At 38.0% G+C, this 13,328-nt stretch overlaps 1 protein-coding gene across 2 annotated transcripts in view; it reads right to left on the bottom strand.

The window, feature by feature from the left end:
* The window catches only part of LOC126092570 (nidogen), a 308,151-nt gene that overhangs the window by 58,103 nt on the left and 236,720 nt on the right, over window positions 1-13,328 (bottom strand). Inside the window, exons 15-16 of one of the 2 annotated variants that reach the window (XM_049908247.1) lie at window positions 5,894-6,049; window positions 665-790 (exon numbers count right to left, since the gene is read on the bottom strand). In XM_049908247.1, coding sequence (XP_049764204.1) covers window positions 665-790; window positions 5,894-6,049 — 282 coding nt within the window. The remainder of the gene's footprint in view (window positions 1-664; window positions 791-5,893; window positions 6,050-13,328) is intronic. The other variant, XM_049908248.1, reaches the window with a different exon arrangement.

The following is a 13,328-nucleotide window of genomic DNA, read 5'->3' as shown; positions in this document are numbered from 1 at the left end:
GTACAAAATCGTTTGTAATTCATTATATTCTTTCTGAACTTGCGCAGCAGATCTTATGGTTAGAGCTTTTAGAGCAAAGGAAAGAGCAATTAGGATAATATCTAATATTAGTAAGCAGCTGTCCTGTAGAGAATATTTCATCAGGTATAACATACTGATAGTGTTTTCATTGTATGTTCTCAGAACTATACCGTTTGTAAAAGAAAACATGGAGCATAGTGTAATCAATAGTGAAATCCACAATTATAATACAAGATAAAGAGAGGATTACCACATAAAATTTAGTAATAAAAGAACAAAAGATCATAGTCCATTTTCTGCTGGAAGACATTTTTTTAACAGATTGCCAAATAATATAAAATTGTTAAAAGGAAACATATTTAAGACAAAATTAAAGCAGCTGTTAACTGTTAAATGTTTGTACTTCATCCAAGATTTCTAATGTTATTGTGTCTAGTTTATCTTTATTTATAAATTATTTTAATGTTCTTGTGTTCGTAAACTGACAATGTCCATTACTGTTAAGTTATTATGGAAACATAAACCATTTATTTATTATTTATTTATTTAATGAATTTGCATTGTATGTAATGGGACTAATAACTCATATTTCACATCTCAGTTGTACAGCATGCACCTGAAGTTTTTGTTCTGTTATTATTACCTGTCTCAATGCAGTCATATCCATCTCCTTCAAAGCCAGCATTACACTGACAACGGTACTGGCCAAGGGCAGAGTTGAATACACACTGCGCATATGGATGACATGTGTTGATAATGTTACACGGCACTAAAATGTAAACAAAACACATCAAATGAAGCTAGGTACAGAAAATAAAATGATGAAAATTTATCTTATCATGTTAAAACTAAATAATGCTAGAAAGTTCTGCAACAGTCGAGGTGAAAGATCTGGTTCTATAATAGCAAGTAGAATATTAGTGTAACTTCCAAGTAAGGTATCAGAGATGCAAATTGACACCTTGGAGATCAATTATGATTGAAATACAGAAAAATTTTGAAGTTATTTTGTGCTGGCAACATATTTCTGTAACTAAATATGTTATATGTAAAATGATCTCAGACAGTTTAAAATATCTTTATTTTCTATTGGGACCTTTAGAAAATTGGAGAAGAAATAAAATAAGCAAATGACTAGGTGAGTTGCTGTGTTGGAATAAGGTTTTCAACAATATTACAACTGTGATAACAATCTTCAGATGGTTAGTGAAATAATGATCCTATAAATGCCACTTATGATCCTGGCTTGCCTGGAAAGTTACCTTATAACAAACAAAGAGGACAAAAGATAACTACTTATCTGCACATGAATGAAGGGTGAAACACCACCACATTCAGTGGATCAGAAAATCGCACTACCCTTTGAGGCTTTGGTCTTTTCTCACTATAAGCGATCTCTCTCTCTCTCTCTCTCTCTCTCTCTCTCTCTCTCTTGTGCACAAACACACACACACACACACACACACACACACACACACACAACTGAAAGTTAATGTGATCTGTTACATGTGTTCATTATTCAGCTGCAGGCAAGTGGCTGTCATTTCCTCCTTTTTTAAAAGAAAGAAGGTTACTGTATATAAACATGTCAGTGACACAGTGGAACAGAAGCATAGGTTGAGGAAGAATGGTGCAGGAAATTGGCCTATCTTTTTAAAGGAACCACACTAGCATTTCTCCTGAGTACCATAGGAGAACCATGGGAAACACAAACTAGATGGCTCTATGGAGAATTGACAACCAGTTCTCCAAAATGCCAGTCCAGTGCGGTAACCACTATATTACCTAGTGATGGGAACAATTGAACAAAAACAATTGACTTGGCCCATTGTTGGAAGACAAACAACTTATTGAGACATATTTTTACATATCGGCTGAATTATTCATGCATTCTTTTGAGTAAAAACAGTCTGTGGGAGCAGCTAAATGAAAACAGTTGATGCAGTCTGCTGTAGGTTTGCATAATGACTGAATTGCTCATTCTTTCTTTTCAAGTGAAACTAGTCTGTGTTTTCCTGTCTGCAGAAGTATGCATTGGTTCTTTCAACTTAAACTACTCTTTAGTATTTTAGTTCACTGCACTATCCATTAATTCTTCTGACTGAAGTGAGTCTGTTGTACTTTCTTGGTTGAACTAAAGCAATAGGATACAACTGGGGTACACATCCCTCAGGTTGGTAGCCCTTTCCCTAGGTTAAGTGTAGATAATTCATGGGTTACACCAAAGTTAAAGTAAGCATTCTACATTATTCTTCTTTTCATCATTTAAAACTGATTTTTGAATTTCAAACAATGGACGATGGAATGTGACAATATTATGAAAAGGACAATTCCTACTAACCATATAGCGAAGATGCTGAGTCTCAGATAGGTACAACGAAAAGATTGTCACAAAATGACATTTCAGCTCACAAGGCCTTGCCGAAAATAGACACACACACACACACACACACACACACACACACACACACACACACACACACACGAACACAATCGATCACAGTCTGTGGAAGAAGCCAGACTACAAACAGCAGCAAATGATGGGAGAGGCAACTGGGGTAGGAGGAGGCTGGGGTGGGGAGGGAAGGGATAGTAGGCTAGGAATGGAAGACGGTAGAGTGCTGCTAGTGGTTGCATGCAGGAATGAGGTAGAGAGAGAGAGAGGGGCAGCTAGGTGCAGTTGAGAGAAATAAAAAGACTGGGTGTGTTGGTGGAATAGAGGGCTGGTTAGTACTGGAATGGGAACAGGGAATGGGCTAGATGGGTAAGGACAATGACTAATGAAGGTTGAGACCAGGAGGGTTACGGGAATGTAGGATATATTGCACAGAGAGTTCCCACCTGCTTAATCCAGAAAATCTGGTGCTGGTAGGAAAGAGCCAGGTGGCACAGGCTGTGAAGCAGTCATTGAAATGGAGAACATTGTGTTCAGTGGTGTTCTCAACAACAGGGTGGTCCAATTGTTTCTTGGCCGAAGTTTGTTGGTGGCCATTAATGCAGACAGACAGCTTGTTGATTGTCACACCCATGTAGAATGCAGCACAGTGTTGCAGCTCAGCTTGTAGATCACATGATTGGTTTCACAGTTAGCCCTGCCTTAGGCAGGAAAGGTGATGTTTGGGACTGGACTGGAGTAGGTGGTGGGAGCAGTGCAGCCAGCTGTTATCAGCAGGCACTCGCAACCTCCTGTGTTCATCTGCTCTCCTGGCCAAACACAAAGCTGGTAAATACAGTGCATTGCATTCTGCATGGCATACATGCAGATTACCAGAGAAGGAGGAGGTGTGGGCCAGAATTAGCATAAGTACAGAGTAACCAACTGAACAAACTGACTAGCTTAACGATTGTTAAAACCAGTCACTTGTCCCATCACTATTCTTACATCACTTGATTTTCCTCCCTCTTCGTGTATTTCTGGATTTTTATTTGTCATAACTTTACGGTAAAATAAATATTTCAGGCAATAAATCATAACTGTTGCTGTTTATGGCCAAATAATTCTCTATTTACATCTGAGTTACCTACTCCTCCTTGGCATCCTCCCCAACACATCCCTCTTTCTTCTTTGAAGAAGGAATTAATAGTTCCAAGAGCTATTTTTAAGTGTATCTACTGACAGTACTTTGAATTTTGCCCTCAAAAGGTAAGCACTGACTAGCCAATCAGTCTCATTATGTTACAGTGTTATTAAGTGAATTGTTTTAATCAGTTAAATGTTAACATGCCTTCAAATACAAAATGTTATATTGATGTGCAATTATCTTGTACAATAATGATGAGACAGTTTACAACTGATATCAATATTTTGTGTTAAAAATATTTGCACTTCATATTTTGTCTTGAACACTCCACAATTTTATCAAAATTGCTCATTTGATAGACAACAGTCCTTCAGTTTTCTTCAACAGGTGCAATTTTATGAATAAACCCCAGTCTAGATCATTTTTGCTGTGAGCAATTTCACCAAATTATACCATCTTCAGATCTAAAATCTTATCTGATGCCATGTCCAGTCATTACAATCAGAAAGTGATGTAGAATGTTCTTTTATCTCCTTGTGACACAATATCACTTTTCTGCTACAGACACAATTGTTAGAACTTTGCACCTTAGTAATTCACATAATGTGCATTACTGTAAGCTTCACTTTGGTTTTGATAAAAAAAAGAAAATGAATTTACAGATCACCCTAGCACCTCCTCCATCACCAACATGTAAACAAAGATTCCCCCCTATGACTCTTTTTTTTTAAAAAACCTCCAGCATCTCGGCCTAGATAGGGCATAGTTCATCCCTCCCGGGAATTGAGAATCTTTAAGATTTTTGCCTGTTATTGATATTGATACTGACGAGATATTTATCCCAGAAGTTCCAAGATGAAATCAAAATCTCTAAAGCAGTACCTGACATTAGCTCAGGCATAAAAAAAGAAGAAATCAGGGGACTTCAGTTTATATATGTAGAGAGAAGATTTAATAAAATATTTCTTATTTACTTGCTAAATCATTACTACAACTTACATTTTATGTTTGCAAGCAGTAATATTTTTCAATCATGCTTTTGACGGATGATGAATGCAATGTAAGTTCCAATGGCAGAAAGATACTTTTGTGTGATAAAATTACAATTTAACAAATTTTTTTCCCCCTTTACTTGTACTGTGAAACATCATTCCTTGCCACAGTTCATGATCCTATGCCAAGGGGAATTCTTTATAGGTTTTGATGAGTGGGTTTGCCAGTATCAAAATATGTCGCATAAATGACCATATCTTTTGACTGCATTGACTTAGAACTTTAAATTTTTTACATCACCATTGGACCATAGTCCTTAATATGTGACACAAATTTCAACTTGACTGGTCTACCTGTTCCTGAAGAAAAGGCATCTTAATAGTCAGACAGACATACAGATGGACAAAAATTGATCCTATAAGAGTTCTACTTTTAGCGGCTGAGATACGGAACCATTAAAACAACCAAAGGCTATCATACACATCCAGCCCAAGGTGGAAGATAATCTTAATTTGTTCATTGATATTCATTTCTGTTTAAATTCTGTTATAAAACAAACAATTCTGGCACAACACAAAACTCACTCAATAAGGACAATATGAGTCTATTACTGACAAAGCACAGCTAGTGTCAAATGGACAAGCTAGAAGTGCTACCAGCAAAATAATTGATAAATGTAGTTTAAAGCATAAAAATGATAATTAAACAATAAAAATAATGAAACCTAGTTATAAGAGCACCTAATCCACCTTAAATGGAACAGCCATACCACGAATCATGAGTTCCAGTGCAAATGGAAATGAATCTCTGCCATTCGGAATGAGTGTGTTTTTTCCTGAGAGAAAGACAGGAAAAAGGAATATGTTTGAGGAATACATCAAACAGAGAAAAAAAGGCCACTGGGAGTTTCAAACACTTACAAAATACACTGCACAAGATGAAAATAAGAGTAGACTATAACCTCGTGATCTCTCTAGACTCACTCCAAACCAATTTTTTGCCATCTTCCCCAAACACAGATCCCTTTCCTGTCTTGTCTGTAATTCCTTAGGACAGAGCTATTATTTCAACAAGCTACATCTCTGGCACATCATGTGCAGTGTAGCTATCAACATGTCTACAGCCATTCCAGTTTCATCACGAGGTAATTAGGCACTCTTGCCATCCATAAGTATGATTAGTATCATAACATAGCATAACTGCATATCATATAGTGATTTAAATGGACAGTAGCTAACAACAGCTTTATGTCTTACACAGTAGAGTTAGTCTGGAAACAATTCACTGTGTAATATGCAAAAATATATTTTTTTAAATTTTTAATTTATTTTTTGTATTTCAGTTAAAGATTAGAATACATTTCCATCCAGATGGTCCCTTTGTTCCCATCCTTCCAGCTGCTGCACCTTCTGCAGGCTTGCAGTGGCCTTCATCTGATGCTTCATATCCCAAAGGGCAGACACATGAGCCATCAAAACAGGTGAGCATAGGATATGCGACGTCATCTCCGGAAACTGCTGGACACACATAGACAAAGGCACAAAGCACTAGTGTCAACTCTGTTTAAATAATCTTCTTGTGATGATTACAATTTAAGTACCTTTCTGGAAAAATGATTATGTGACATGGAGTGCATGTATAGTAGTAATTTTCTGCAGGTGTCTAAAAATAAAGACTTCAGCAGATCAAAGTATTACACAAATGGAGACATCAGCAGGTAGGTAAAACTAACATATTACGTAAATTCTCTCCATTTTCCATTATAAAAAATGTTCAGAGGTTCTTGCCACCAACACTTAGGTGAGTTCATCACAGGAACAAACTAAAAATCCACTGGGAAAACTACCTAAGAGAGACATCCATGTCAAGTATGAGACAAGGTGTTCTATTTATGTTTTTCTTACGACCACTAGACTGTCAACAAGGATAAAAGGACACACAAAGTAAGACGATGTCAGTAACATAAAATACAGGAGACTAACAGGAATCTTGGTGCATGGTTTATCATATGGATGAGTTGTATTCTTCCATCCAGTTATCCACACGATCCTCAAGTAAGATATCTTTCATCTGCTTGTCTATTTTCTACTCTCCTACCCCCCTTTAGCCTGGTTATTTTGGTGAGCCCCCTCTTCCTATTTATATTCTCTCCACCACTTTCATTTTTCGGTTGGTTCCTCTTGGTTATATTCTTCCCTTTTATTATTTGCATCACCTTTTTTGTTTCTCTGTTTCATCCTGTCTTTGCCACATGCATGATTCTACAGACAACTTCTGCTTTCCTTATCTCTGATTACCAAATGCTTTCTTTGTGGTGTTTTTTATTATTATTAAAGCATCATCTGTCATTGGCAGTCAATTCATTCATTCTTTTTTTTTTATTATTTGGTTCCAGGCAGATCCAATTTCACCAGATTCAAAATTCATTCACTCATCCTTCGTCTTGTACTAGGCAAAGTACTGTAGGCCCTGAGAAATAGAGACACTGTAAGCATTTTTTATATCCAACTGCTACCAACTAGTAAGTAGGTAGGTAGACTTTTTCTAGCTGTCTTTAGTTGGAGTTTCAATCTGTAAGTTCCCTTTCTTATAGATATTCACTGAGATGTCACTCAAATGCTAATAACTACAATATGGAAACAATAGATGGCTGCTCATCACACAGAGGAGGCATTGAGTTGCAGACAGGTACTACAGAAAGAATACTGTAATTCCTCAAAAGTAGAACTCTGACACATTCATACAATAACTCATGCACACTTGACTACTGCCACTGGCCAGAGATATTACCCACATTTGTATGAGTTGTTGTGTGGATTTGTGAGTTTTCCTTGTGAGGAAGGGCTTTGTCTGAAAGTTCTATATTGGTAGTATTCTTTTCATTGTGCCTATCCCTACTTTATGTGATAAGTAGCAATCTATGCTTTCCATATTGTTGTTATTCTATCATGGACATTTGAAATGCTGTTAACTGATAGTGTTTCATGATATTAAGCAATTCTTAGAATGTTTCTGTGGAAAGATTATGTGTCAACAGTAACAAAAAAATTTTAATCATCTCGGAAATCAAGTCGTGCAAGTCGATTATGAAGACAGTACTGAAATGACACAATGTTCTTCCTATTATGAAAAAATTCAGTGGATTCAAACTATGCTTACATTCATCAGATATTACAGCTCATGACTAAAACTGAATAGAAGCTGATCAATTACATCCTATTTATGATGCTATGTTGATAAATTAAAATAAGATGAAAATCTAAATCTAATATAAGCAACAACACAATTAATAACAATTATAAAATTCTAATAATTTATGTTTGTGACTTTTATCCCACAGCATTGTAAACCATGATCTGAAAATAAGATATTTAGGCAATTGAAAAACATATCCAATGACATATGATGTCAGTAACAAAGAATTGCTTTGTGAAACATAGCATTTTTCACTTGTCCTTGTAGCTTGGATCATCAAATTAAGGGTCTACAAACTTATGACTTGAGCACTGTTACAGGTTCCACAGAAAGTATTCTGATTCTGTTTATGAGAAATTCAGCACTTTTCACAAGAAAGCAGTTAATCAGTATTGTACACCATGTGTCATTTCTAGCAACATCAAGCTGTTGCTGGCATGAAACAACCACGAAAAGTGAATAACTTAAAAAGAGAGCACCAAGTTCATACGGGTTAAGATCACACAGTGATATTTGGCAGCTCTGTCACAAGGGACTCCTTTATACTGATTTTAAATGATTTCTTACAGCACAGTCAATCACACTTCCTGTGGCAACAAACTAGAATATCCAAAGTTTGACCTTGGGGCTGACAGTAAAGCAAGTTTTGTGGTAACACACCTGCGTCACCACAACTGTAGTGCTGCCTTGGTCAGCATTGTACCAAGCAGTCGACATACTAGCCAGTTCTCCTTTCATCCAGGTGTCAGTCACCTTCTTTGATATGCATATGCAATTGCTCTCTGCAAATGTGTGTTACCCTACTTGTTATTAGGATTCTCTCATGGTTCAGCTGCTTGGTCTTGTGATTTGTATGTTTACTGTAACATCATGTTCAGTGTCACTAAAAAACTGTCTAATCTGAGTTAGTGTTTCTTTGTGTATGTTGATGCACAAGTGGCAACGAGATGGGTTGCACACTACACATAGACTGTGTTTTGATACGTACAAACTGTTCTACAATAAACTTGAACTGTGCTAAGATAAACTTAGACTGTGCTACGATGGGTCCAGTGCTGCAGAGCCAGCAAAACATCAAAACAACCACAAATATGGATACCCACCCCATTCCATCCATCTGATGTAACAGCTGCAGAGGAGAAACTTATGAAAAAACATTACACCCTCTTTATCTGCTATGCAGGTAACTGATAAAAAACTTTTACAACCTTGTTTTCTTGGACCTAAACTGGACTGAAAATCCTTGAAGAGGAATGCAACCATTATCAAAATAATTATGAAACAGACTTTAAAAGAGCCGTAAGGTTGCTCAAAAATATTCACTGACTTTATGTGAATTTCTTTATTGATTCTTGTCATGACATGTATCTACCATACACAAAAAGAAATTTTGTATATTTAGCATGTCTTCAGATGATGGGAAAATCGAGAAATGCACCATAGCAAGAAACAATACAGAAATTCACAAAAAAGAATATTTTTGAGGAACCTAACTGCATTTTTGAGGTCTCTTTCATAATTACTTACTTTCTTTCTTGGATTAAGCTATAGATTTATTGGTTGATGAGTAAACAGATCCCCCTTATTGAGCCTGCCAAACTACCTTTCTGAGAGATGTGTGATTCATTCACCAAACATTACCACTGAGATGCTCATGTCATTGCTGTGAAGGTAGGATTTTACCATTGCCAGGAGCAATCTAATCAGTCATACTGTGTCGCATTAGCAGAACTGCAGGGGCTATGTTGCAAGTGTGTGTCTGTGTCAGTTTTGTGTAAAGAATCCTATGCCAGTTCAATGGTTAGGGACGTCATTTTTCAGTCAGCTGCTGTCAAAGAAGTCTGTCAGAAAGTCCTCCAATTTGTTGATGCTACTTCGGAGGTTTTACAGATTGCACTATCTTTTTAAGCTCCCTGGGCAACAGACTAGCAACCCAAAAGTTGGGCTGAAGTAGTGGCATGCAAGCAGAGTGCAAAAATCGGAAAAGTTACTCACTTATTAAGATAGCCTAACAACCAGGACATAGCATTTATTTCCAGCAAGCCGCAAACTGTTTCAAAAACCTCTCTCATAGCGGATGCAAGGGCAAGCTAACAGATACCGGTCACTTCCCTCTTACCCAGCACATTTTTTGCAGCTTTCTAGGATAAATTGTCCTCACTATGGGACACCTGCAATAAATGTAAATGAGGTCATGTTGCAAGTGTTTGTCATGCCAGCACCTAGCTCTTAAATTGGTGAAATGACTTAGCAAAGACATTAATGTCATCCGGACAGCCACTGATTCTGAATTAGTGGGTGTAAACTAATAGCTTATTTCTTTGAACATTGGAGGTCAATTGATAAAATTTCAAGTGGACATGGGATAAGTGCTTCTCTGATGGATATTCAAACTTACATCAGATAGGTACCCCAGTGCTGACCACCCAGGAAGTGATGGTTAATTAGTTATGACAAGCAAAGTATTCCCATCCACTGTGAACTTACAATATGGCAAACAAAGTATTCCCATCCACTGTGAACTTACAATGTAAGTCTCATACAAAAACGTCAGTAGTCAATAAGTCACACAAAATCTTTTCAGATTAGATGCTTTCTTGATGTCTGGATTTGTCATTAACACTTCAGTTTATCTTGTGTCAGAAGAAGTCCCTTTCCAAGAATTAGAACAGATCTGTAGTGAGTTTCCAGAGATATTTTGCACCAGGCTAGGAAAAGCAAATCATTTTGAAGCACATTTATCTTAGGCCATCAGCAAGTTCTCATTTTTTCCATTCTAGTCGCATGTCCATGGCTCTGTGAGACCAAGTAAAACAGGAATTAGACACACTCATAGCTTCAGAAGTAATGAAATCAATCACAAATAGTCTCCTGATAATAATAATAACAATAATTTAAAAAATCTGGTGAATTGCACCTCTCTGAATTTTTCAAGTCTGTTGTAGGGGCACAGACAATCATAGATACATACCCTATTGCACAGCCTGAGGAATTACTGGCAAAACTCAAGGATGGCCAGTACATCTCTAAAATAGGTCTGTCTGACACATACCTCCACCTCCCGCAGGCCAGACCATGCCAACAAATCATGGTACTTAACATACATTTCTGACTTTTTTTGATACAAGTAATTAGCTGTTGATATAGGCAGATTCCCCACAAGAAATATTTCAAAGATACTTGGAGCAACTAAAGCAGCAGGTTCCTTGCTGCATTATTGAAACAACACTGTTGTCACAGGACCCATGAGATGGGAACACTTACAAAAAATATATTAATTCTTTTTCATGTCCTGTTAAGAGACTGGTCTGAAATATAATGCACAAAATTTAAAAAAAATTTAACTGTATATTGAGTACATCAGCCACATAATATGAAAATAGGGACTTAAGCCAACTACTCTACATGTTTTTGCAATCAAAACACTTCAACAACCAATCAACATAAAAGAATTTCAGTCCTTTACAACAAAAGCAATTTCTGTGGTAGATTCAAGCAGCCCAAATTTTGTAATGCACTACATCACTAAGGGTTTTCTTTCATTCAATCAAATGAATGAAGAAAGTTGTTCTGCACACTTAAAACAAGCTGCACGCCACCTGGTCCTTGGCTACTTTCTAACCAGGCAAGCAACATCTGTTTGTCACTGATGCCTGCCAATATGGAATAGAAGCAGTATTGTCACACTATGATGCTGGATGCTCACCAAACAGATTTTGCAACTAATACATTGAACCAGCCCATTCAAATTATTCACATATTGAAAAAGAGGCTCTGACTATATTATACAGAGTTAAGATATTCCATGTAACCCTGTACGGAGACAAGTACCATCCAGTATCAGACCATAAACAACTGATTCCATTGTTTGGGCCTTCTTCTCAGATACCTAATAAGACAGAACAGCATATTCAACGTTGGTCACTCTTTTTGAGTCAAATGAAAGTCATTTTCACTCTGTAGCTAAACAAGCAAATTCCAGTGCATTATCTCGCTTGCCTATGGTTGCAGATCTGTCATTCAAAACTGAATAAATATTGTTTATGTTTGAATAATGCAGCCAAATCAACAATAAACACCTTTCCTAGTACCAGCTACTTGATTGCTAATGTCATATGTACTGATGTAGTCCTGTGGTGTGTGTGCTGCCACATGTTACACAGGGGGCCTGAGTATCCTCTGTGAAAACAGATACTGTGTATCACTACATTCTGTTAAGACACTGCTTGATTTTGGAGGATGGCATTATTTTCCTCACAACAGAACATGACACACCAAGAATAGTTATATTCATGCCCCTCTGCATAGATATTCCCCGAGTTGCTTCATCATGGCCATCAGCATTATCACACACTATACTACTAGCCTACCGTCAAGCCTGCTAGCCAATCATCGACAAGCTCATAGAGCATTTAGTGTGTACCTGTGAAAAACTGTGCTGAACAACAAGCTGTTCCATGACAATCTGGACTTTGTAGGACCCAGACACTTGTTCATACTATCCATACACTGTACATTTATACTCCACTACAGCCAAAGTAACCATACATGCACTGTCCAAAATCTTCACCATCAAAGGCCCTCCAATGAATATCACCATGGACAATGGCCTCAGTTTGTGGCAGAAACCATTGAGACTATGTGCAACCAAGATGATATCTGTCACCTCATATCCCCCTCTTCCATCCACAATCTAATGGAGAACTGGAGTGACTCATCTGCACATTCAAGCAACAAATAAAGGAATATATGAAATATACTCCCACACATGATGCACTTACATTGTTATTGTGCTCTTATTGACTGACACCTTATGTGGAACAAAGTCCAGTAGGACTTTTTTATGGCCACCAGCCATGCACCCTCCTAAATCTGCTGGTGCCAGCACCTCACATGCTGAAAGTGTGCCCATCATCAGTGTTCAAGAAAGGAAACCAGGTTTGGGCTGGTGTCTATGGTAAACAAGACCACTGGGTGCCTGCAGTTGTACATGAACTTCAGTCCTCCTACTGGCAGATGGCTCACCACCAGAACCAATCACACCTTTCCTGGAATGAGGGCCTCACCACCAATGGTCGGGCAGCCCAGCACCATCACACCATTGACCATCATTTGTTGCTGTACCCTCCACCCTGCCATCTTATGCCTACACTATCTATCTTTGCTCCTCTCCATTTCTGAAGCAGCACACTTAAGATCTAACATGTTCCAGGTTTCTTACAGATGCCCCACCACCAGAGCCACTGGTGGCCACTCTAAACATTACTTACAGTCAAGTCAGAAGCAGATGTTACCATGACCCCTACAGAGGAGCAGGACATTGAAACACTGTCTGCAAAGCAGAGTGAGCCACCATTGTGGCTCGCTTCCCTGCACCGCAGGCTGGGGCAGCTCCCAGGTGGGGCACTATTGCCTGCACACAGCTGTTCCAGCCAACACAGATCTATTCTTGCCTCTGCCAAGTCCAGGGGTTGGATCCTGGGACACTACTGAGGCTGTAGTCACAACAGAGACACTGCACTGGTAGCACCATCATTACCATCAGGCCCGTCAGAGCTCAAACCAATGCCCATCAACAACGCCACCTTACTGAAAGTC

Source organism: Schistocerca cancellata, chromosome 7 (assembly GCF_023864275.1).
Source record: "Schistocerca cancellata isolate TAMUIC-IGC-003103 chromosome 7, iqSchCanc2.1, whole genome shotgun sequence".
In the NCBI taxonomy this organism is placed as follows: Eukaryota; Metazoa; Arthropoda; class Insecta; order Orthoptera; family Acrididae; genus Schistocerca; species Schistocerca cancellata.
Note: the sequence above shows the minus strand (reverse complement) of the source record. Positions and strands in the feature narration are given on the sequence as shown.